A 25,907-nucleotide genomic window follows, 5' to 3' on the forward strand; every position below is an offset into this window, starting at 1 on the left:
AGCTGTAAATATGTATCTTAACTTTACCAATAAAAGTAATAAATGTCAACACCATCATAAACACCATTTCCAGATTAATACATTTGATTTAGTAACTTAGCACATTCAGATTGCGAGGTTCAGTTGTAACACAGACAAGTTTGACTGCCAACACACTTTGGACAACTTTCAGCACAAACGCTGATACTGTTCAAAACACTCTTCACATTACACACAGACACACACACACACACACACACACACACACACAGCACAATCTCTTATTTTACACAGTTTCTTTTTCTCCTTTTCCTTCCCAGTCTGTCAGGTCTGTTAGTAGAGTCAGGGATTGGATCACAGTAGTCAGTCCACTACAGTATATTAAATGTATGCATGTATGTTTTCAGGAGATCCTTCATCTGGGCAGTGATTGTGTTTATTTAAGGCTTGAGAAGAGACAGAGCGTCCCCCGTTTTCTTCTCTGCCGTGGGATCCCTGAAGAGAACACAGCGTCCTATGTCTCTCCTCATGACTTCTGATATCTCCTGAGCCTAATTGTAGATAATGTGTCCAAATGTCGTCAAATACCCTTAAGACGTGTCAATGAAGATCATTCTAGATTACACAGATTATTTCATTTTTTAACAATTTTAATCAAACCTTCAACCTATTCTTTGAATTTTGGCTCATTTCCACAGTTTTTTCTAACAAGCTTGCTTTTGTATCTGAAACTCTTCTTCTCTCTGTCACTGTATGTGAGTCTAACCAGAACAGCTGTTCTCATTCACCTCAAGGAATCAGCTATTAGAACCAGTTTGTTTACTATTTCTTAATCCTATTATATTATTAGTTATAGCCTAACGCGCATGCTATAATAAATTCAGCTACAATAAAAACTTAAACAAGGTTTTATCATTTCATACAGGTCTCTCTGACACTCAAGACTCAAAAGCACATCATTTCCACCCAAAATAACAAAAAGTAACACCCCGTTTTTCTCATGCAGTTTTATGCAAAATGTCACACCCTTTGAGACTAGACTACCACAAAAACTATACCTAAATGAAATAAGCTATCTCCTTTGTCTATTTTATTCAACTTTCTTTCATTATTATTACTATTATCATCATTATTTATCTGGATTCTAAATGTTTCCCTGTTTTTTCTTTCTTTCTTTGTTCCTGCTTTCTACTGTATTCCAAGACACATTTTGTTTAACTATGCATCTGATTTAACAAACAAATCCCTAATAAATTCCAGTCATCACTCATCAGTTAAAAACACCATCTCTCCCTCTGTAGCCCTTCTCGCTTCACAGCCTGCAATGACCACATGTCACAAAACACAAGCTCTGCAGACTGAGCTTATGTCAACACGCACATACAAACAATATAAAGCCATGGCACACAAAGAACAACACAGAACAACACAAGACAACACTTAGTCCAAATTTTAACTTTTACTCAGTCTCAATTGTAAATGATGTCGACTTTAATAGAAATGTTAATTTTAAGACTCTTTTTAAAACGATTCCTCTTCTTCTCTTCCTCTGCCCTCAGTCGTCTAGGATCGATCCATTTACATACCGTCTTTTCCTACCGAATCTTGTTGCCTGACCTGGTGGATTAAGTAACATTTACTCATCTTTGTCTCTACCGAATTTGTCTGCTGGTTGGATCCGATAACTAAGACTATCCCTACCGAATGTTCTTACCTAACCAGCCCTTCAACGATTACCTAGCCATTACATCAAGTTAATTTTCACGCTGCCATTTGATTCACACATGCAGGTACTTTTCATCCTCTAAACATGGCTGTTTAGCCTTCACGTTACTCACTATACTACGTACCATGTGGTGCACGCTATTTATCAACCTTTTTATCTGCAGTTTCACTTCCTTGGTTAAATAAACCCATGCATGGGATTTCACTTCTTTCCTTTAGAGATTTTCCTTTTCTTCTTCTCTTTAACTTAAGTTTTACAACTTCTATGCTCAATTTTCACTTAGTAGAAGAATACCATGTCTTACAGTTTCTTTTGAAATCTGGCACCGCATATTCAACTTACTGTGTTGTTACTCATTAGCTGAATTTTCACACTTTCTGCCCAAAGTACATGACTTACAGGTATTTCCTTGCAGTATACAAATACTCTAGTCATCGCTACTCATTATTCTAACTTTTTTAATCTCTTTCTCTTTGACTATTATATAAAATGTTATGAAATGTATAAAACTTACAGGGACTTTATTCCCTTGCAGTATACAAATAGTCTAGTCTGCACAACTCATTATTCTAACTTTTTTCTCTTTACCTTCTCTTCTTTGGTTAAATAAACCCATGCATGGGATTTTACTTTCATCCTCTAAAATATACACCTGTGCACAGGTTTTTTCCTTTTCCCTACCGGTTAGATTGTCCCTACTGAATTTACGTTCAATTTTCACAAAGTACATGAATATCATGACTTACAGTTTCTTTGTTAATTATTCAACTTGTTACTCATTCGATAACTTTAGCCAAAGTACTAGCCTAATTTTCTTTCTTTCTAATTCCTTATTCTTTACATCTCTTAAATTCTTCATTCTCTTAACATGCCATGTTTAATTCTTCATTCTCTTAACACTCCTTAGAGGGGACCTTCCTCCCCCCTTTTTTATTTATACCTAAATAAATTTAGATGAGGCCTCTGCACCACCAAAAACCTCCCTCACAATCTACAGACATTATTCCTGACCAGAGGGGAGGGACACAATCTAAGAGGGAACATGAGGTTCAGGCAGAGAAGGATAAGAACTACATTAAAATCCTTTACTGTATCGGTCACGGGGGTCAGACAGTGGAATAATCTGGATGAGGGGATGAAAAAATCAGCAAAACTGAGTGTATTTAAAAAGAAGTATGTAGAGATGACTATTAATCGATACAGAATGACACAGAAGGAAAGTATGACAAAGGTCAGGGACAGAAATCTGTAGACACTGTGGGAAACGGCAGGGGAAGCAAAGTTAACCAAACAAAACAAAAACCAAATGTATGATGTTAATGGGGGCGGGACTAGTTAAGCTTTGCTTCTCCCGCATTCCCTTTCGGTTATGTATATTGTGTGAACTGCACTGTTATGTGATGAGTGATCTAAATGTCATGACCGAAATAAATAAATAAATAAATAAATAAATAAATAAAACATCAACACACCGCAGCCTGTCCCCACACAAATGACTCTTTACAGCGTGCCCACAGGACCGCTGCAAAACAACAGCCAAATCAACAAACCCTCACTGGCTCCCAATGTGAGAAAAACACTCACCCTTTTTAAGCGCCGGCTGGGAGCAAGAGTGGGTCCATGTGAAGAGGCCGCTGGAACCGCTGACCCAGAGCAAAAATACCTTCCCAAAATGTCGTTTTTAATCAGGCTTCCTTCTTCTTACGAACGATAGGTGATGAGTTGATGGTGTAGAAAGAACCCCTCTGACACAAGACTCGTACGGAACAAAAGGGATTTGATTTGGTTAAGTCCAGCATCAGACCGAGCTCTGCAGCAGCTCGGGAGAATGTGTTCTTGCAGAATCTCCGAACAATTCTGCCTGCTTAGGAGCAGGTTCCTACTTTTAAGGGTTTCTCTAACATCCTTATCTTAAAGCCCACATTTGACGGTTCCCCCTTTTCCTGGGAAACAAGTTGTGTCGGCTCATTCTATACATTCTCACGATCGTACATCTTAGAGTGCTCAGGTTTGGACATCGGTGCCATTGAGTCAACACAGGAAGCATCTGCGCTTCTTTTACAAGCATTGTTTTCAGGTCTGGCATACAGACTTCTGTTGTACCCAGATTGTAGGTGATGCAAAGTCAACTCTCTCATGAGGAAGGTCCTGTTTACTTCTCAATGCACATCTCTAACACAGTCTAGACTATTGAGCTGAATCAGATACTACAAAAACAGCCCATAGAGTGGCACTGGAAATGAGAAATTAAAATCTTAATAAAAATAAATATATATAGCCTACGTATAAAAATAAACAATAAAATAAAATGATGCTTGCATTTGTGTAGGTATTAGTTGCAATAAAAAGAATAAATAATAACATATTAACCACATATGCTATAACAGAGCGCCCATCTTCAGGCTACACCTGTTTTCTAAAGTTTTCTTATAGCACATATAATATTATAAACTGTACCACATATGGCTATTTTCTTGAAGGCATTTAACTTGCAGCACTGTGCAAAAAAAGAATGGCATCAACTGTGCCCAAGACAGTCTAGTTAAATACTCTACCCAAATGCAGGGTCAAATTAACTACAAATATGGGTTGTTTCAACTACATATATGTGTTATATTATATCCAAATGCTGGATCAAATATACCAGATTAATTCTAACACATTACAGTACAATCTATAAGAAAATAAATTGCAATACCGATATCTATAAAATTGTTAAACTACAAACCTACATGCTAGATTTGGTCATGCAAAGCATATATTATGCAATAAACACTTAAACAATACTGGAATCTTGGAAAAAATGTATTATTATCCACAATATAAATGTTTTGTAATTCAGGTCACTGCATGGAACAGTTCAAATGAGTATCAGTAAACACCTAAACATGCTCCTTGCATGCAAGTACTCTTGTTTGGAGGAACTTGACCAGTTTTCACTCCCGGACAACTGAAGAATTGATCCTTCTTGAGAAACTTCTTGAGAAACTTGAGCCTAGGACCAGCTTGTGATCAGCTCTTTGATGGTGGCCTCATCTAAAAGAAGAAAACTTTCCTCATCAATCCTCTTCTGAAAGACAAAAATAGAAAAAAAGACATCTTTGTTTTTACAACAGAGGAGCAGAAAACAAAAATGTTACATGGAAGCTACATGCATATTCCATCATTTATTATTAAAAAAAATTGAAAGCCTACAAAGGCATGTGCCCTATTCATTTATTTGAGTCACTTTGACACTTTACACGGACGCTATTGAAAAAAAGAGGAAATAGAGATAGAGATATAGAGATATTTCATAATAATTTATACAAAAAGGAATGCAGTCAACTCAATGACTATCCAAATGATCACTATGAAAAGCAATGCAGACATTGATATGCTGTGGATGGGAAAAACATGTCTTACCTTGGAATCTTTCTATAAGGTCTGTCAGTTGCCACTATGTCAAAGTATTGATGACAAAGCTGTCCATTGATCTGAAACAAACGCACAAATAAAATCACTATTAACTATTCACATATCACCATGCCAAAAGCAACGCAGACAAGAAGCAGAATGTAATCCAATGCTAACACAACAAGGTTGTTTGTGGGTGAACAGTGAACCAATCCTCCCTCTCTCCCTATGTATGTGTGTATGTGTGTGTGTGTATATACTTATATATGTATATATGTGTATATATGTATATATACACACACACACACACACATAGTGCAAAAAACACCACATTAATACTGCCTAAAAAACTGCGGTATAAATGACATATAAATAGCATGGTTAGCTGTTATACATGTCAGAGAACAGCATACATTAAGACTTTAACCGTAAACTGTACAATGACAACCTAAAAAAGTGCAAATGTGAAGCAGCATTGCTACAGCACAACTTACCCTCATCAATACTTGCAGCACTGTGAGGGAGAGCGGGCGAGAGCTACCGAACTTACTTATAGTATATATACATGTGTGTGTGACATGTAGTGTGTACAAACCTTTTATTATCTGCTTCACGACGACGACGATGCTGAGTCAGGTTCTGATTCGCGTGAGCGCTTGGTGCTTGGTGTGTGAACCTTCTGTCCACGTGATGACGTTCGAAGCACAAACAACCCAGGTGCTGAGTTAACCGATGTATGTTGGGTTGATGGATTTTGACCCACCACATGAGTTGCACAAACGTGACCCATATCCTATATAAATAACCCATAATGGGTTAAACATTTCATAACCCGGCAGTTGGGTTGTTAAAATAAGGGGTGTATGTTCTAATGCCGATTACTAGTGAACGGAAACTTTTTTTTCCAGATGAAAGAAGAGAGCCTACTCTTTCATAGAAGTCAACTGGAAATCCATCCAGCCCTGGAGCTTTATTATTTTGTATTAATTTAAGACAAGAAGTTAATTCTTCACACTGTATAGGTTTTTCCAACTCCTCTTTAATACGAGGATCTATGGTAGGTATATCAATGTTATCCAGGAAATGATCCATTGTAGTCGTATTTGCAGGAGGTTCGGACTGATACAGGTTAAAATAATAGGAAGCGAAGGTGGAGTTTATTTCAGCTGGGCTGTGAGTTAGGGAATGAGAGGAGTCATATATTTTTGATATGAAATTCATTCCAACTGCAGTACGACAACAATACAGTGTATAGCAATACACTTCTCCTGTCTCACCGTTTGTGTTTGCTCAAGCCCCACTTCTTCACTCTCATTATGCTCATCACTGTCCCTTCTTAATCTCTTCTTCCCTTTTGCTTGGCTGCGTTGGTTCATACCCTTATATCCTCTCCACTCTCCCTCATTGTCCCCCTCTCTCCCTTCACGAGTCGTACACAGATATCGTATACCGGAGCTTACAGGTCATTGGCCGATATCCATCCTACCACTCAATCCAACTCCTCCTCCTCCCACACTCCTTCAAACTGCTTTGATATGTTGTTAAATCACTCGTTATTCCAAAAAACTTGCTTTCTCCCTCCAACCGACCGCCAAACACCCTGCCGACCCACTGTGACGTCCCGCGTGTCAACACACCCCAAACATTGTTTACGTCAGCAGCGCACTTAAATGACGACGATGGCGGGACGCTTAGTGTGTCGTCACTTTTGTTTGTAGTTTTTTTTATCTATCTATTCTATTCTATCTATTATCTATTCATTTGGTTTATTAAAGGTGGGGACAATAATTATTGTGGCACCGTTAATTTGGGACATATTTTGGCTTTATTTTCATCTGGGTTGTTTGTTATAGTAATCATGCTTGTGTTCATTTATTGTGATTTTTGGATAATTGATGTTTGGATGGGAGGGGCAGAGGACCTACATAAAGAGCGGTCTACCTCCCACTCGAGCAGTGTATATTGGGTAACAGAGGAGGTAACACAACTATTTTTGCTCACAACTGAATTCAATTATTTTGATTGAGACTTGTACAGGTTTGTTCTTGGAAATATCATTTTGGGACAATTTTCATATTTTTTTAGATTTTCACCTGTAAATATTTTTCACAGTATGCATCTTGGGTTGGAAAAATAAAAAGGGAAACACAACATCAGTCGACTACGCCATTATCTTTGGGTCTATTGAGGAGTTGCAGCAGAACCCCGTGACACATGTGAGAAATCCATTCATTTGACTGAAGATGGCAGCATTGTTGTTCTGTGTTAACGTCTGTTCTGTTAATGTTTGACTCTAGTTGATGCAGAGATAAGAGCTGACACTTGGTTTCCTGTTCAAAGCAGCAGTCATTTTGTGCTCAAATCAAATGTAGCAAAATAAACAAACACAAAACAACCATGTGGATATAAACGCTCTCTCACTTGCACATGAACAAGAAGTCAGTGCCATTTCAGCATTGTGACTTTCTTTAAAAAAATTTTAACCATGCAAGAATTTATTATTTCATCTGAACGAGGAATTATTAAACTACAAGAAAATGCTATTGGTCCAGCTCAGGATATTGAATTATAATACTTTTGACCAAATTCTTGACATACAACATGGGCCAAATGTCCACCCTGTTATGGGACATTCTCATCTTTATTAATAAGTGTCTTGAATGCACAGTCATTGTGATATTTACATTTTCTAAGAACAAAAATGTCCCTCATTTGCTCAGTGAAAATATTTAAAAAAAATGTCCATATATAAGCATTATCTTGAAAAAAACATGTTCTAATTTAAGGCAAAATTTGGTTTCAACATATTTCTTTTGCAATAAAAAAAGAAATGAATTGAATTGTGCGCCATTTTTAGACAATTTGAGTTTTTCAATTCATTCACCATATTAGTAACCACAAAAACAAGCACAAATATTATTCCATTTTAATTTATTATCATAAAAATACAGGGGTAACAGGGTGGACACAGCAGTAACAGGATGGACAACATGTAACAGGGTGGACGTTACAACTTTTCTCTTTTCTTGTTCTTTTCTCTCTTCAGTTGTTCGATTTCATTCTGTAGCCTCCTTGTGCCCTGTCTGGCATTCCTCTGCCCAACAACATATTGCCTAAAACACAAGAATGTTGTTACAATTTACAATGACTAGTGGATACATGTTCTGTATACAACAATACAAGGATAGACGGTCATATAGTCACATTAAAATAAATTGTATGGCCACACATAGTCAGGGCAAAACCATCAGATAAGACAACTTTAGATTTTACTTCTCTTATCATTAAACTATCAACTTTCGTCTAACCTTGAGGGCCCTGGTTTGGGGGTATTTTCGTTATGTGGGGGACTTTCAGGTGTTGAAGGAGGCGTTAGCTGCAAAGTTGTTGTGGATTTCTTTCTCTGTGCTCTCTTCTCTCTTTCACTGAGGTCTGACACTTTCCTTTTTCTTCCTTCCTCTCTGTCACTTCTCCACCTCTCGTTCTCTTTATTTAGGTATTGAACCTGTTTTTCAGGGTCTGCATCACGCCGTGCCCTGTAGCGCCGTTGCTTTTCTGCAGCAGACAGCGGTGCCATTCACTGACAAAATAATGCATGTTGTTTAATCAGACATTTTGAAAGTAGGTAAAAAACAACAACAACAACAAATGTATAAAAAAATGATATAAAAAAGAAAAAATACAAACAAATGCTGGAAATAATTATTCATTAGCCTTCTTAGGTCCACCCTGTTATTATGAGTCCACCCTGTTACTGTGCAAAATGGTAACGGGGTGGACAGTAACAGGGGGGACATTTTTGGCTAAAGTTAGCCATAGCTGCTAATGGGATGAACAACATGCTAGCACGAGGTGTCCACAGAGGAGGATTTATAACATATTTATTAACCATAGTTTAATATTTGCAAAAAAATATAAATGACAACAATAAAATGGAGTAACAGAATGGACGTGTTAAGCTTTGCCGAGTCAGTGAGCCATTCTAAAAGGCTAAAAAACAGTAGATTGAAGAATGATACTTACTCTGCTTCTTGTTGAAAAGTTCCCTCCAAATATCTCTGCTACTTCCTGAGGATCATGTGACTTGAGGAATAGTCAGTGGGTGTATTTAAAGGGTTATCCATCAGAGAACCGGGGGGGCGGTCAAAACCGGGACATAAATCATTTTGAAATGTTAAAGCATTAAAAATGAATTCATATAAAAAAATAACATTTATTCAGAAAATTGACAAATAAGATCATACAACAATAATGAAAAAAATATATATTTTTTTATTTTTATTACTTATAATTGTAAGTGTAGTTGAGCAAACATGAATGGGGACACATCACTTTGGCCTGTTTGCAATAAAATCTGATAAATTATTTTTAATTAATTCATCCTTTTTATAAATTGCTATGTTTTATGGTAGAAATGATCTTACTATTTAAAATGTGATTTTCTAAATGAATATTAGCATAATTTTAAACAAAATATACCATATAATGTCATGGGGACTGAAATGGCACCGAATTGTAGGAATGACCCTGTTGCTCATAGCCCATTCTGGGCCTTGTTTGCCTTTTCATTAAAAGCAAGAAAGGCAGCAAGTGTTCCCATGATTTCTTTTTCACTTGAACATTTACTGCTTCATAAATCCAACACAATGATAAGTAGACTGACCACATTTGCTCACTTTTGTTGTATGAACATGTGATATTTCTTACCAGGTTACCTGATTAGTGAGCATATACATGTATGATTATTATGTAGATATTTCAGACGTATATAACAGAAGCAAAGTTGCAAATTCTGACTCTATCCCTACTTGGTCTTTATAAGTCACAAAAACCTGAACATTGTGTATATCTAAGGGTTTCACAATTCACCTTTTTTCCATAGTTAACTCGCGAATAATCTCTATATAAAAAATATAGTTAGAATCAAATAAACACAAAGAAAAAATGTCTTTTATCTTTGATTTCTTCTTTCAAATAAAAAAGTGCATTGTAGACCCACTTGACATTTCTTTTTCAAAAACACAGCACATAAAATGCCACAACAATGTGGTCTTAAAACTGAAGAGGGAGTAGACAACAAACGACAAACAGAACAGGGCCTAATGACAGTTAAATGAATGAAAAACTGCAGTCATTAGACACATCAGATTCAGAACTCTGAACTCTTAGTGCTAACTTTTCTCCTATTTATTAAGCCAATTGCTAAGGTAACATTTTCAGTGGACCGTTATCAAAAAAAATTAACGCGTTCATTTTTTCAATTAATCGCATTGCGATTAATTAAAATCGCAATGCGATTTGTGAGTGTGTGTGGGAGATTGTGTGGTTTACAAACTTCAGTTTCCTGTGTGAAAACTTGATAAAAACTACGTCAGTTTTAGTCTACGATATCTCCAGAACATTTTCACGTCTTTATCTCACTGTCGGACAAACTTGGAGCTGGTAATTTTGGTACTGTTGCTAATGGAAACACAAACAAATACATCATGTATTATACCGACCTAAACGGTTAATAACAACATACAGAAACTTACTCAAGTAACTTTTTTTGAGTTATTTCATGCAAAAAAAAAACATTCTTGTCTTGGATGCTGCGTTTTTTTGTTTTTTTAAAATACTTTCTTCCACCACACACACACACGCACACACACATACATAGACACACACACACACTGCTGCCTCCATCACTAAGTTCAAATGTCTTATTTTGTCACTTCAGTGTTTGAAATCCTTTGTTCAGATTGACGTCAGTGACACAAAGTGACCACACGAGGCAGCAGAGGACCAGCAGCTCCTGTGTCCCCGCAGCTAAAATCACTGGTTTTCTCTATGGGCTTTGGTGTGGGAGAGTGAGTGGATGGAGCTGTTAATCTATGACCTAAAAGAGCGTAGACTTAATCTGACATAGATTGTATTAGGTGTCAGTACCTCGTCATCAACACAACAAAGTAGATTAAAGTGATATGATGTGGTTTTTATTGATGTTGAAAATGTCATTCTTCATTAAGCCACAGAAACAGAAACCACAGACACTGATGATGTTTGGAAAGTGCAAAAACCCTCTGAGTGTCATGAGTTTCCTGTCACTGTGGACACGTTCTTCACTGTCGTTCACAGAGCAGCAGGAGGACAGAGGTCATCCTGAGGTCACGCACACTCAGTTTCACCTGCATCACAGCAGAAACCACACTTCCTCATTCATGGCATAATCTGCTCATGTGTGTTTCATTTTCCATGTGTGTGTGTGTGTGTGTGCGTAACTCTGAGTGTTGTTCTGCTCACACGCAGCAGGGGGCGCTGTTGTCAGGCAGCATGAAGAGGAGGAGGAGGAGAAGCAGTGCATGCTGGGACAGAAAGGCTCGTCAGTGAGAAGATGATGTTCTTCAGACAAAGAGTCAAACTCTTAACATCTTTATTTACTTTGTTTTCTATTGGATTGAAAACCTTGAATTTTATTTTATATTATTTTGACTTCTTTCTTTTTATTTTATATAAAGCATTTATTCATTTGTAATTGATTTTACTTTCTGTATCTTTTAATTTCACTTTCAAACATTCACTTTTTGTTATTTCTATCTCAGTGTGTGTGAACCTGTTTGTTTCAGGCTGGTTCTCAGCAGCAGGGGGCGCTCACAGCGCAGGACGGCGGCTCAGTTAATGACAGACATGTTGATTTTTTAAGTCTTTATTTATTGATGGTTTCAACAAAGAACGACTGAGACGAGCTTTGACCTCGTCCACCGCTGAAGCTGCTGTCTCTTCATGTCCTACAGAGGACACAGAGACACTGAGGAACCAGGACAGACCCAGAACCCAGGATAAACCGGTTCAGTGAATGTGGTCCTGAAGGTGTGGAGGTGGATCAGTGAGTCAGAGGAGACGCTGTAGAAGGACAGAGTCCCAGCAGGACAGTCCACATACACTGATACTCTGTGAGAGACAGAGGACATGATGGGTGTTTCTGTCCCACAGTGAAGGACAAAGTTACCAAGAACATCAGAGCAGAACAGACTCCAGGACTGATCATTATGTCCAAACACACAGTCAGAACTGTGGCCTTTCCTCTTGATTCCTCTGTAACTCAGTGATATATAAACATCTCCTCTCCACTCGACCTCCCAGTAACAGCGACCAGTCAGACCAGGTCTACACAGCAGCTGAGGACAGGACTTAAATCTGTCTGGATGATCAGGATACGACTGATCTTCTGTCACACAGGTCACTTTCCTGTTGTCGTCAGACAGTTTGAGGTTTCTGTTCATTGTGTTTGTGTCCAGTTCCAGTTCACATGAATCTGATGAAGACAACGAGACACAGCTGCAGTTTATTGATGATCAGCTGATATGTTGTTATTTCCTGTAAATCCATACTTACACTTCCTGAGACCAGGTTTTAACCTCTGCTCTCCAGCATGGTCCATCCTGGAGGAAGAAACAGTCTGAATGAGTTTCTGTCCAACATGAGTCCAAACTGTTGTCTTAATGACGCACTCTGGTGGACACAATGATGAACTACAAGGACAGGTGTGTTTCAAAGAGAAGACGGTGGCTGTTTCTCAATACTCAAGTGAGCAAGTATGTACTTGCTTACTTGGGAAGTATATACTTGAGAAGTACGCTGGGAGTATATACTTGCCAAGTACGGGAGTACACAAGTATGTGGTTGTTTCTCAATACTCAAGTATGCAAGTATGTATGTATTGTTCTGCTGTAGTTCTGCTGTAGTGCTGCAGTGCTGCAGCCTCATTAGCGCCACCTACGGTGTTGATAAATGAACATATGAAATACTTTTAATAAATGCATATATATGTTGTTATTATTTTTACATTTTAAATATTTAACTTCATTTATTAATTTATTTCTATTAAAATATACAACACGAATAATACAATGTGGAAAATAGATATATTACAGCATTGTAGAGTAGTATATATATATATATATATGACTTGTACAAATCTATGCTACTCTACATATCTAATATCTACATATTATATTTAAATACAGATACAATGACCGTGCGACTTTAATATAAATCTAACATTCAAAGTTAGAATAAATAAAACATTAACAATATACAAACTTTTAAACTGTCAGGTCAAAACGTTTCCATTAAAAACAAAATAACACGTCAACAACAAATCTATGGATCACACCGAGCATCTAATGACAGCGACGTCTGAGCCAGCGGATCATTTCATCAGGACAGGCCGAGGTCACGCTGCTCTGTGCCGGGCACAGTGAGCGCCGAGCGTCCGCAGAGGCGGAGCTTATCGTTTTTGTCGTTTTTGTCAGGCTTCCTTCTTCTTATGAACGATAGGTGATGAGTTGATGATGCAGGAGAAGACCCCACTGACACAGGACTTGTACCGAACAAAGGGATTTGATTTAGTCACAAGTCAGGCGTCAGAACCAAGCTCTGCAGCAGCTCGGGAGAATGTGTTCTTGCCGAATCTCCGAACAATTCTGCCTCAGAAAAGCAAAACTAACCTTATATAGATTTTCTAGCATTTTTTTCAGTATATAAAACGTCCGTTTGTCACAAATTTAAATGTGGGAGTTGCCGAAAGCCTCCTGACGCTCACAAACCAAAAATTGTATCTCTATCATCAACCGTTCTTGAAATATGACAACTTTAAAACATGCTGTTTTCTCTGCTTTCTCTGCTGATTTTGGAGAGATAGAGACAGGCGTGTGTGTGCGTGTGTGTGCGTGTGTAAGGAGCAGAGGGGACTTTGGGAGGGGCTTGTCAGTCTCTCTGTATTCTTCCACCCAAAACTTTGACGTCTAACTCCTCCCACAGTTTTGAGAAAACCCCCACACGTTATATCAAAACGTGCGGCTCGACCGGGACTTGTGTGCTATGACTTTTCTAAGCGTTTCAATTAACCATTGCGACAAAAATCGCAAAAAACTGCCATATAACTTCCACATGCCGTGGATTTTCTAGCAAGTACGCACAAGTACGCACAAGTATGGATATTGAGAAACGGCCGGTGTCTGCAGAACCGGAGACTACAGTTTCAGGAGGCTACGCATTTACTCAACAGCGCCACCACGTGGACAACACAGAAGACAACTTCTGTTTATACATTTGAAACCCACCACGAGTAAACCAGCAACAAGTTGGCCCAGCACAAACCGAGTAAACAAAGAAAATAGATAAAATAGAGGGATTTCATTTGTATTTTTTACAGTGTATCAAATCGCAGTATTGTGGGTCTAAAAAGCATAAACTTTGTATTTGAATTACGGTTGTTTGATCGCTTGCTTGAATCGAGACCTAGTTTCCAGTGCTTTCGTGGTTTTTTCAGCTGCGCGTCAACAGAGGAAACACATGGCTACTTATGCAGCTGCTGCTGCGGAGGCTCGTCGCTGTTACTGCTGCTTCCAAAACTTGTGTGTTTTCACCGTTGAATGAAGAATGAAGAACAACTTGATTGTAGCTGTTAGATGACGAACATCTCGTACACAACTCACTACAAACACCACAGAATAAAGACATCTTTACTTTAGTTTGACCGTAGACTGTTTGAAGTGGACCAGGACTGTTCTGTACCCAGTACCAGGACTTCTCACATGATGCTGCTACTCTGTGCAGATGATCTGTCCAGTTCATGGTTCTGGTCGTTTCTCAGGCTGAACTACGTGACATTCACTCGTTCTCACCAGAGTCTAGTGTTTGTTTCTAATTTTCTAGTTTATTGTCAAACAAGAACAATATCTATCAGGCAGATGATCTGCTGTGGCGCCCCCTAAAGGGAGGAGCCAGAAGACGGAGAAGAACAACAGGTGTTTAAAAAGTGTCACTAATGTTTGGTTATACTCACTGACAGAGGAAAACATAATAACAGGACATCTTCAACCTGAACCTGCTGACAAGTTTGAATACTGCTGATGAACATGAAGAGGAAGGAGGAGGAGGAAGAGGAGAATACCTGAGAGTGTCCAGTCTCCAGTGAGGACTCTTCAGTCCAGCAGACAGCAGCTTCTCTCCTGAGTCTCCTGGATGATTGTAGCTCAGGTCCAGTTCTCTCAGATGGGAGGGGTTGGAGTTCAGAGCTGAGGTCAGAGAAGAACATCCTTCCTCTGAGACCAGACAACCTGACAGACTGGAGTTAAGAAGATATGATGAACTCAGTGATCAGAAAATACATCTTTATCAACAAGAACCTAAAGAAGCAAAGAGTCTGAGTCAGAGTTCTGACCTAAGAGCCCTCAGCCCACAGGTGGGAGAGGCTTTCCCTCACAGCTAGATATTTTATCTAGCTCAGGCCAGGGTCTTTTCTTAGAGACCCCAGCCTTGGGATAACTCTTTTTGTTTATCCTTTTTTCTATTTCTTGCTTATGTTTGGTGTTGTTATTTGTTCAGGGAGCAGATCTTTCAATTTTCATCTTGTTAAGAAAAAAAATAGGAATAAAAAGTTAGAGGATTTAAAAAACAAGCTAAAGGTACTAGAAGGAAAACATAAATTAGATTTGGCACAGAATACATTGAGAGAAATAAGACACACCAGGAATGAAATTAATAATTTGGCCACACAAGAAATCGAGAAAGATTTAATGTTTCTGAAACAGAAACACTACGAAAGTGGCTCCAAATCTATGAAAGTATTGGCATGGAAATTGAAAAAATGGATAGCCGAAAATACAATTCATAAAATTAGGGATCCAAGGACAAAAGCGATAAAAAATAAACTAAATAAAATTCAGGAAGCTTTTGAAGTGTTTTACAAAACCTTATATTCTGAAGTCCCAGGTGGGAGTGTGGCCCAAATTGACAGCTTCCTGAATTCCCTAGATTTACCCACTCTCGATGAAAATCTAAATAAAATGATGACTGCGGATATAACTGAAGAAGAATTAAAAGTAGCAATTGGTAGACTTAAATTAAGCAAATCACCAGGATCTGATGGCTACACGGCAGAGTGGTACAAGGAATTTAAAAAAGAACTAATACCTGTTTTACTTCCTACTCTGAATTGGGCTTTAAAAAATGCGCAAACGCCACCCAGCTGGAAGGAGGCAATAATTTCAGCCATACCAAAAGAAGGCAAGGATAAAGTGGAGAGTGGCTCTTTTAGGCCAATCTCTGTTGTTAATGTGGACTATAAATGATTTACTTCTGTTATGGCCAAACGATTAGAAGAATTCCTGCCGACACTGATACATAATGATCAATCAGGTTTCATACACCAACGCCAAACACAAGACAATATACCAAAGACACTACATATTATGGATCAAAGAAATCAAACTGAAGCAATTGTGATGAGCGTGGATGCTGAAAAGGCCTTTGATTCGGTTAACTGGATTTTTCTCTACAGAGTGTTGCATAGAATTGGCTCCCACGATACAATTATTAAAACCATACAGGCACTATATGACAAACCTACCGCCAGGGTCAAGGTCAATGGATATTTGTCAAATAGTTTTACCCTAGAAAGGGGCACCAGACAGGGCTGTGCATGGTCACCACTACTCTTCGCATTATATTTGGAACCACTAGCTCAGTACATCAGACAAAGAGAAGATATTAAGGGAATCATTATTAAAGGGACGGAATATAAATTGGCCTGTTATGCAGACGATATTTTGATATACCTTGCGCAACCAACTCACTCTCTGCCTAAATTGATGCAAGCATTTGAACAATATGGCCAATTATCTGGGTACAAAATCAACATGAGTAAAACCCAAATACTCTCATATAACTACTGCCCACCAAGAGAAATCAAAAGTAGCTACCCCTTGACATGGCAAACAGAGGCCTTTAAATACTTAGGCATCAACCTACCAAAAGATCTTACAAAATTATCGGAATATAACTATTCACCCATACATATAAAAATAAAGGATGATATAGCAAGATGCAACTTAATTCCCTTCTTTAGCCTTAGTTCAAGAATTGACTCTATTAAAATTATTATATTGCCAAGACTTTTATATTTATTTCAAACATTGCCAATAGAGATTAACCAAAACCAATTTAACGAGTGGGACAAACTGCTATCCAGGTATATAGCAGTTCGCCTCAAAACCTTACAGCTGGTTAAACAAAAGGGAGGATGGGGCTTGCCTTATTTTAGATATTATTATTTTGCAGCGCAGATGAGAGCAGTGGTATGCTGGTGCAACCCGTCATATACAGCTCAATGGAAAAGCATTGAGGAAAAAATGCCCTCCATCCCCATACAGGCAATTTTAGCTGATAATAACTTGCAAACCCACATAAATAACATTGATAATCCATGGGTGGCGTGGACCCTTAAAGTATGGAAAATTATTATAAAAGAACATAAACTTGAAAATGATATTTTGGCTCTTAAATGGTGTGCTTATGATTGGGATTTTAGACCTAATAAATTGGATTCTAGATTTAAGGACTGGATAGCTAACGGTATAACAGCCTTATGTAGAGTAATGAAAGATAGAAAGTTACTCAGTTTTGAAACGCTTAAAAGGACACATGTTTTAGAAAAACAAGACTTTTATAGATACCTGCAGTTACGGCATTACGTCAATACAAAGATGAAAAATCTAACAAAGATAAACACATGTCTAATTCAATTATTTACAAAAGCCTACGATTCGGAAGCTATTATTAAAACTGTGTCATGCTTATATAAGGGTCTGTCTAATGTGAAATCTCACTCTACTTCATATATTAAAATAAAATGGGAGAAGGAAGGAGGGATAAATATATCGGAGGAAGAATTGACAACAATTTGGAGGTATCAATGGAGATGTACCAGCTCACAGAAGTGGAGGGAATTTGGATGGAAACGCTTGATTAGGTACTTTATTACACCTTCTCAGAAGTCTCACTATGATGATAATTCCCCTGTCTGCTGGAGGAACTGTGGATATCTAACTTGTACATATTTGCTAATGTGTGTTTTTCCTTTTTTCATTGTTTGTTTTTTTTTGTCTAGGCATTTAGAGCAGACAACAGATGTGAGATGTATGCATGTATGTTTTGCCGGATGTGAATGTCTGTTTCTGAATGTCAATAAAAAATCAATTATAAAAAAATAAAATAAAAAAATAATCAGAGTAGAATTGTCCAAATAAATCAGCTGAGCACCAACCTGAGAGTCTCCAGAGAACAGTGAGGACTCTTCAGTCCATCACACAGCAGCTTCACTCCTGGATCCTGCAGGTCGTTGTTACTCAGGTCCACGTGTCTGAGACGAGAGGACACAGAGCTGAGGACTGAGGACAGAGCTTCACAGCTTCTCTCTGAGAGTTTACAGCCACTCAGTCTGAGGTAGAAAACAGTGATGAACAAAAGGTTAAACATGTTTGTCTTGTGCTCTTTAGAATATGTCTTATTAATATTTATATACTGATCCACGTACAGAGCTTTGTTGGAGGCTTTGACCACCGGCAGCAGCTTCAGAAGAGCCTCCTCTGAAGCAGAGTATTTCTTCAGGTCAAACTCTTCCAGATCTTTTCCTGATGACAGTAAGATGAAGACCAGAGCTGACCACTGAGCAGGAGACAGTGTCTCTGTGGACAGGCGTCCTGATGTGAGGGACTCTTGGATCTCCTCCACAAGAGAACGATGGTTCAGTTCATTCAGACAGTGGAACAGGTTGATGCTTCTCTCTGCTGACAGATTCTCACTGATCTTCCTCTTGATGTACTCAACTGTTTCCTGATTGGTCTGTGAACCACTTCCTGTTTGTGTCAGTAGACCTCTCAAGAGCTTCTGATTGGTCTCCAGTGAAAGACCCAGGAGGAAGCGGAGGGACAAGTCCAGGTGTCCATTTGGACTCAGTAAGGCCTCGTCCACAGCACTCTGGTGCAGATGATTCAATTTAGGTTTTTTTCTAAACTGTCTGGTCAACTGGCTCGTTGTTGGTTCTGACAACAGATTTGTTCCAGAGGTGATGAAGGTCAGATGAACATGAAGAGCAGCCAGAAACTCGTGAACACTCAGATGGACAAAGCAGAAGACCTTGTCCTGGTACAGGCCTCTCTCCTCTTTAAAGATCTGAGTGAAGACTCCTGAGTAAACTGAAGCTGCTGTGATATCGATGCCACACTCTGTCAGGTCTGATTCATAGAAGATCAGGTTTCCTTTCTGCAGCTGCTCAAAAGCCAGTTTCCCCAGAGACTCAATCATCTTCCTGTTCTCTGGACTCCAGTGTGGATCTGTCTCAGCTCCTCCATCATATTTGACCCTCTTCACTTTGGACTGAACCACCAGGAAGTGGATGTACATCTCAGTCAGGGTCTTGGGCAGTTCTTTCAGCATGTTCTCCAGAACTGTTGCAGTGATCCAGCAGAAGACTGGGATGTGGCACATGATGTGGAGGCTTCGTGATGTCTGGATGTGGGAGATGATCCTCCTGGCCTGCTTCTCATCTCTGAACCTCTTCCTGAAGTAGTCCTCCTTCTGTGGGTCCGTGAACCCTCTGACCTCTGTCACCATGTCCACACAGTCAGGAGGGATCTGATTGGCTGCTGCAGGTCGTGTGGTTATCCAGAGGCGAGCAGAGGGAAGCAGTTTCCCCCTGATGAGGTTTGTCAGCAGCAGGTCCACTGAGGTGGACGCTGTGACGTCAGTCAGGATCTCAGTGTTGTGGAAGTCCAGAGGAAGTCGACACTCGTCCAGACCATCAAAGATGAAGACCACCTTAAAGTCTTCAAACCTGCAGATTCCTGCTTCTTTGGTTTCAGTGAAGAAGTGATGGATGAGTTCCACCAAACTGAACTTCTTCTCTTTCAGCACATTCAGCTCTCTGAAGGTGAAGGGAAACATGAACTGTACGTCCTGGTTGCTTTTGTCTTCAGCCCAGTCCACAGTGAACTTCTGTGTTAACACTGTTTTCCCAATGCCAGCCACGCCCTTTGTCATCACTCTTCTGATTGGTCCGTCTCTTCCAGCTGAGGCTTTAAAGATGTCTTCTTGTCTGATGGATGTTTCTGGTCTGTCTGGTTTCCAGGAAGCTCTTTCAATTTGTCTGACCTCATGTTCTTCATTGACCTCTCCAGTCCCTCCCTCTGTGATGTAGAGCTCTGTGAAGATCTCATTCAGAAGGGTGGGGTTTCCTGCTTTAGCCACGCCCTCAAACAAACACTGGAACTTCTTCTTCAGGTTTGATTTGAGTTCACGTCGACAAGCTGGAGCTCTGATTTCTGACAGAACACAAGAAAATAAATCAGTGAGTGGATCATTGAGAAAATAAGATGTTCTTCCTTTCACATTAAAAGTCCTCTTACTGTCAGCGAGCTTCTCCTGCTTCATCCTCCTTAAGAAGTCCTCTGTGATCTTCAGAAAAGCCTCTCTGCTGCTCCTCTGCTCCTCATCCTCCCTCTGACTCTCTGAGACTTCTGTGTGATCTGTATCCAGAACCTTGTGGATCTTCTTCAGCTCGTTCTTCACAAAGCAGATGATGTTCTCCTCCAGCAGCTGGAACAGAACATGTGAAGTTTAACTTCAGATGATCAGTGACAGAGTGAAGTCCTGCAGGTCCACAGAGCAGCATCCAGACTGTCAGGACCAGGAGCCTCATGTATAAAAGAGTGCGCAGCTTTCATACTAAAAGACGGTGTACGCACAAAATTTATAAAGTACGTACGCAAAGAAAATCTCAGATTTATAAAACTGTGCGTACGCCAAGTCCTGCGCACCTTTTCTTTATACATCCCATCAAACGTGAAACTGAGCGGAGATGAATGAGGAACACACCACGACCACCCACAAATGAATATACAAATGACTCTAAAACTCCTTCGTCCTGAAGAAAAAGGACAACTGCGGCAGCAAAGAAAGAGGGAAATAAAAGAAAAAGAAGGAAAGTGCACCATCAACTCGTCAATTTATGATGTATAAATCTGAAAAAATAGATTATTTTGGTTGTTTTTTTTGGAATTAGTGATAAACACAAAGGAACTAAATGTCAGGGTCACAGCGACTGCTCTCATATTAATATTGATGCTTAAAAAACTGGCTGTGCATTGATAGTTGATCCTGTGCATGTTTTTTTCTGGTGTAACATGTATGTTTAGACATGACTGATCCATGTGAGCTGAATTTACAGATTATTTCAACCATCTATAAGTGTCACACGTCATCATCTACACACATTACGCACAAAATAAGCAGACAGAGTTCACGGAGTTACTCCATGTAACCATTCATTACTGCGCATCCACAACACTCTTCCGATGAAAGGCGCAGCGGTGGCGGAATAACTTTTTCGTAGTTATTTCGTTATCGTGTGGATTAAAATGGGATAAAGAAAATGTTCTACTCAACGTTCAAGTCCCGTTTTCTTACAACAAATGAGTCTGTAACTTTATTTTGAGTTTAAAACATTATAGACTGACGTGTGTTCATGTGTTCATGTCAGCAGCTGTGTTTACATCACTGTGTTACATAAAGAAAATATCCATTTGTGTAATTTGCTCAAAGTAAATAAGTGAGTCTCCCTCTCTCTCTCACACACACACACGCAGGTTTGTAGTGTGTGTGTGTGCTCACAGGATCAGTTTCGTCTTCAGTGTCCTCTCTGATGTTATCCACATATGTTCAAACGTACGTGGTGTATCAGTATTGTTTGTCACAGAAAATTCATGTTTGTCACTGTAGACACATTAATAATATTATTTTCAAACACTGTGATAAGTTTCAGAGCTTAATATTGCAGCGTCTCCACCTGACAAGAGTTTGCGGAGCTCTCGGCAAATTCTCACGGCAGCTCGAGAGTTTGCGCTGCGATGCGCAAACTTCCACGCCAAGTACATTTTTATACATGCCGTCTGTGCGTGAAAGCAAGCGTACGCCGTCTTTTTGTGCGTACGCACGGTTTATACATGAGGCCCCAGGACTCTGCTTCAGTATTAACAGTAGTGTCATGTTTGTACATTTACACACCTTAAATATGGAGTCCAGGTCTGCTCCATGCTGCTGGACAGACTGACCACTGAGAACCTCTGTCCTCTGCTGATCAACTCTGAGGAGAAAAGATTCAGTGTCATTTACTAAACAATCATTTGTTTCTACGAGGTTTTCAATGTGCTGCACCTACGATTCTTCTTCAGCCAAGTTCACATGACATGAGTTTGACAGGTTGAAGACATTACATTACATTACATGTCATTTAGGTGACGCTTTTATCCAAAGCGACTTACAATAAGTGCATTTAAACATTTGGGTACAAATAAGAGCTAGAAGTAAGTAAGAGCTTCAAGTAAACCAAACTATGAAGTGCTAGTCGTAAGTGCGATGTATATATATATATATATTTTTCTTTTGTTTGTTTTTTTTTTTGTCTTTTTTTGTCGTCATCGTCTTAGTCGAGGTAGAGTCGGAAGAAATGTGTTTTTAGTCGGCGGCGGAAGATGTGGAGGCTTTCTGCTGTCCGGATGTTGATGGGGAGCTCGTTCCACCATTTGGGAGCTAGGACAGTGAACAGTCTCGAGTTCTGTGAATGCCTCTGCGATCCTCTCAGTGAGGGGGCAGCGAGCCGGTTTGCCGATGCAGAGCGAAGTGGGCAGGCTGGGGTGTAGGTTTTGATCATGTCCTGGATGTAGGCTGGACCGGATCCGTTTGTAGCATGGAACGCAAGCACTAGAGTCTTGAAGCGGATGCGAGCAGCTACAGGAAGCCAGTGAAGGGAGCGGAGGAGAGGTGTAGTGTGGGAGAATTTTGGTAAGTTGAAGACCAGTCGAGCGGCTGCATTCTGGATGAGTTGCAGGGGTCGTATGGCACACGCAGGGAGACCAGCCAGGAGGGAGTTGCAGTAATCCAAGCGTGAGATGACAAGAGCCTGGACCAGAACCTGTGCCGCCTTCTGGGTTAGAAGAGGCCGTATCCTTCTGATGTTGTGCAACATGTATCTGCAAGATCGAGCTGTTGCAGCAATGTTGGCAGTGAGGGAGAGATGGTCATCAAGTGTCACACCCAGGTTCCTTGCGGTATGAGACGGAGTTACCACAGAGTTGTCGAGGGTGATGGTTAGGTCTGTGGTGGGAGAGCCCTTTCCTGGGAGAAAAAGAAACTCAGTCTTGTTGAGATTGAGTTTCAGGTGATGGTCAGACATCCACTGAGAGATGTCGGTCAGACAAGCGGAGATCCGTTCTGCTACATGTGTGTCGGAGCTGGGAAAAGAGAGAATGAGTTGCGTGTCGTCGGCGTAGCTGTGATAGGAAAAACCATGAGAGAGAATAACAGAACCAAGAGAGTTGGTGTATAGAGAGAAGAGGAGAGGGCCCAAGACAGAACCCTGAGGGACCCCAGTAGCTAGAGGACAGGGTTCAGACACAGATCCTCTCCAGGTTACTCTGTATGTTCGGTTTTGAAGATAGGACGAGAGTAGGGTAAGTGCAGATCCTGAGACACCTAGTTCTTGAAGGGAGGAAAGGGTGTTTTGATTTCCTCCATTTCCTTTCTGCTGCCCGTATCGTAGCTCTCTCAGCACGCACTGAGTCCGACAACCACGGGGCTGGGGAGGATTTACGAACCCGCCGTGAAGTAAGAGGACAGAGAGAGTCAAGAGAGGAGGACAGAGTAGAGAGGAATGTGTCTGTGGCAGAGTTGGGATGCATGAGGGAGAAGGAGTCAGCTGAAGGAAGTGCTGATAGAACAGTTGAGGAGAGAGAGGAGGGAGAGAGAGAGCGAATGTTGCGACAGACAAGTGCAGTATCTGATGAGATGAGATCATCAGATTGGGAGAGTGGGAGAGAGTAGGAAAAGAAGAAATGATCAGAGACTTGAAGTGGAGTTACCGTGAGGTCGGAGGTAGAGCAGTTTCTGGTGAAGATGAGGTCAAGGTGGTTGCCAGCTTTGTGAGTTGGTGGAGAAGGAGCAAGTGAGAGAGAAAGAGACGAAAGTAGAAGAAGTAGATCGGATGACTTCTCTGACTGGATGTTGAAGTCACCAAGAAGAACAAGTGGTGGGCCATTTTCTGGGATGTTTGAGAGGAGGACATCTAGTTCCTCCAAGAAGTGTCCCAATGGGCCTGGTGGACGGTAGATGACAACAATGATTAGTTTGACTGGGTGAGTTACAGTTACAGCATGAAATTCAAACGACTGTGAAGAGAAGTGTGGCAGTGGGTAAAGAGTGAAAGTCCAGTTGGGGTTGATGAGCAGACCTGTCCCGCCACCTCTTCCAGTGGATCTGGGTGTGTGGGAGAAGGAGTGGGCGGAGGACAGAGCTGCAGGGGTGGCTGTGTTGGAGGGTGTTATCCAAGTCTCAGTGAGAGCAAGGAAGTCCAGGCATTGCTCAGTAGCAAAGCCGGAGATGAACTCAGTCTTGGGGGTAGCTGACTGGCAGTTCCACAGGCTCCCTGCGACATGGTGTTGGATGTGAGTGGAGCGGGTGGGATAGATAAGTGAGGACAGGTTACGGTGATTCTGTGAGTGATTGTGAGGTTTGTAGTATCTATGAGAGGAGACATGAACAGGAATGGAAAAAAGGCACATATGTGAAAGGTAGAGAACACTTGCAGACAGGTACTTAGCCTCGTTAGCCTCCTTGTTAGACTCCGGTTTAGACTCCTTTGTCTTTGTCCTCCTGAGTCTTCATCAGACTCCGGTTTAGACTCCTTTGTCTTTGTCCTCCTGAGTCTTCATCAGACTCCGGTTTAGACTCCTTTGTCTTTGTCCTCCTGTGTCTTCATCAGACTCCGGTTTAGACTCCTTTGTCTTTGTCCTCCTGAGTCTTCTTCTGAATAGTCTGCCGCTGAAGCTGCCGCTTCAAAGTCAGTGCTGCTTTATAAAAGACACCTGATTAGGGGCTGATTGGTTACAGCTGTGTTGGCCACTCCCCTGTAGCCAGTGAAACTTCTCACCTGGTGATGGTGATGGCCCAATAGAAACTAGGTCAAAACAGCAACAATAACAAATTTCTCTTTGACCTAGCAGACAAAATATCTTAACAAAACTTTCACCTTAACTAAACAGACAAGTCAAAAGTCACAAAAGTCAAGCAACCCAGCTAGATACAATAGCAATTAATGAAATAGCAACCAAATAGTAAAGACCTACAGAAGTGATACTTAGCTTAATTCCAGTAGTCCTATGAGATACCCAGATAGTCCAAATGCACACTGAGACAAAAGTCCCTGAAGGACAGTCTCTAGGGTTTGTTATGTGTGAAGTCTCAAAGACACAATCAGAGAGGCTTGTCCATGAGTCCCTGACCAATCACGGACTCTGACTAGATTTACTGCTGGAAACGTATTCAGAGACGAGGACAGGCTGAAGACGTTTAGTGGAGACAGAAAAACAAGACTGGTCCACCAAAGAGAAGAAGAGTGTTTTTCTGGATTCAACATGTTTTGGACTAGACAGGCTCCCCCTGGTGGAGGATCATGTAAGTGTGTGTTACTATGTGTGAAATTCTTACATCAGTTCACCATGTTTTTGTCCATCCTTGAAGCTAATATAACGATCTATAGACCGGTCACTCTTCATGGACACACAGCTGGGTCCAGGTCCAGGTCCAGCAGAGTCTGGTCTCTGTTGATGGATCCTCCTACAAACACATGATGTGTAAATAAAACACTGAGCTGTGACATGGAGACGAGTCACATGATCCATGAGATCCTCATCTCACCTCTGACCCTCATGTTCCTCACACAGAGTGGTTTTAGAGGGCGGAGCTACCTCTTCACTGTCCTTGATCTGATTCATAGCAGAGCGCCACCTGCTGGGAGAATAAAACTCGCTCATTACAAGTTCTGCTAACATGGGTGGACCACATTGACCTAATGTGGGCCGGTCAGCAAGAAGACTTTTTTTGACCACAGAATTGGCCGACATGACCCTCATTGGCTGACTGAACAATC

The 25,907-nt window shown here is 40.4% G+C and overlaps 2 protein-coding genes and 1 long non-coding RNA gene across 4 annotated transcripts in view; all 3 read right to left on the bottom strand.

Annotated features, from left to right (window-relative positions):
* Positions 1-20,513, bottom strand: part of LOC131443310 (protein NLRC3-like) — a 76,692-nt gene extending 56,179 nt beyond the window's left edge. Inside the window, exon 1 of the mRNA XM_058612831.1 lies at positions 20,332-20,513. Within this exon, the coding sequence (XP_058468814.1) occupies positions 20,332-20,356 (25 nt within the window). The 5' untranslated portion in view covers positions 20,357-20,513. The remainder of the gene's footprint in view (positions 1-20,331) is intronic.
* LOC131443521 (uncharacterized) lies at positions 4,553-6,594 on the bottom strand. The gene is made up of 3 exons (XR_009233631.1): positions 5,697-6,594; positions 5,111-5,181; positions 4,553-4,775 (listed from the first exon to the last, which is right to left on the bottom strand). It is a non-coding gene; the product is annotated as an uncharacterized LOC131443521 (long non-coding RNA).
* Positions 20,514-22,011: 1,498 nt separating the features above from the next.
* LOC131443409 (uncharacterized) lies at positions 22,012-25,577 on the bottom strand. Of its 2 annotated transcripts, XM_058613026.1 has the most exons (3): positions 25,466-25,577; positions 23,842-24,825; positions 22,012-22,067 (listed from the first exon to the last, which is right to left on the bottom strand). In XM_058613026.1, exons 2-3 carry the CDS (start codon positions 24,538-24,540, stop codon positions 22,062-22,064), a joined length of 705 nt encoding a protein of 234 aa, XP_058469009.1. In that variant the 5' UTR covers positions 24,541-24,825; positions 25,466-25,577; the 3' UTR covers positions 22,012-22,061. The 2 variants fall into 2 exon arrangements, with proteins under 2 accessions (XP_058469009.1, XP_058469008.1); XM_058613025.1 differs by lacking the exon at positions 22,012-22,067 and having other exon boundaries at positions 22,818-24,825.
* Between the last annotated feature and the right edge of the window lie 330 nt (positions 25,578-25,907).

This window comes from Solea solea, chromosome 17 (assembly GCF_958295425.1).
Source record: "Solea solea chromosome 17, fSolSol10.1, whole genome shotgun sequence".
In the NCBI taxonomy this organism is placed as follows: domain Eukaryota; kingdom Metazoa; phylum Chordata; class Actinopteri; order Pleuronectiformes; family Soleidae; genus Solea; species Solea solea.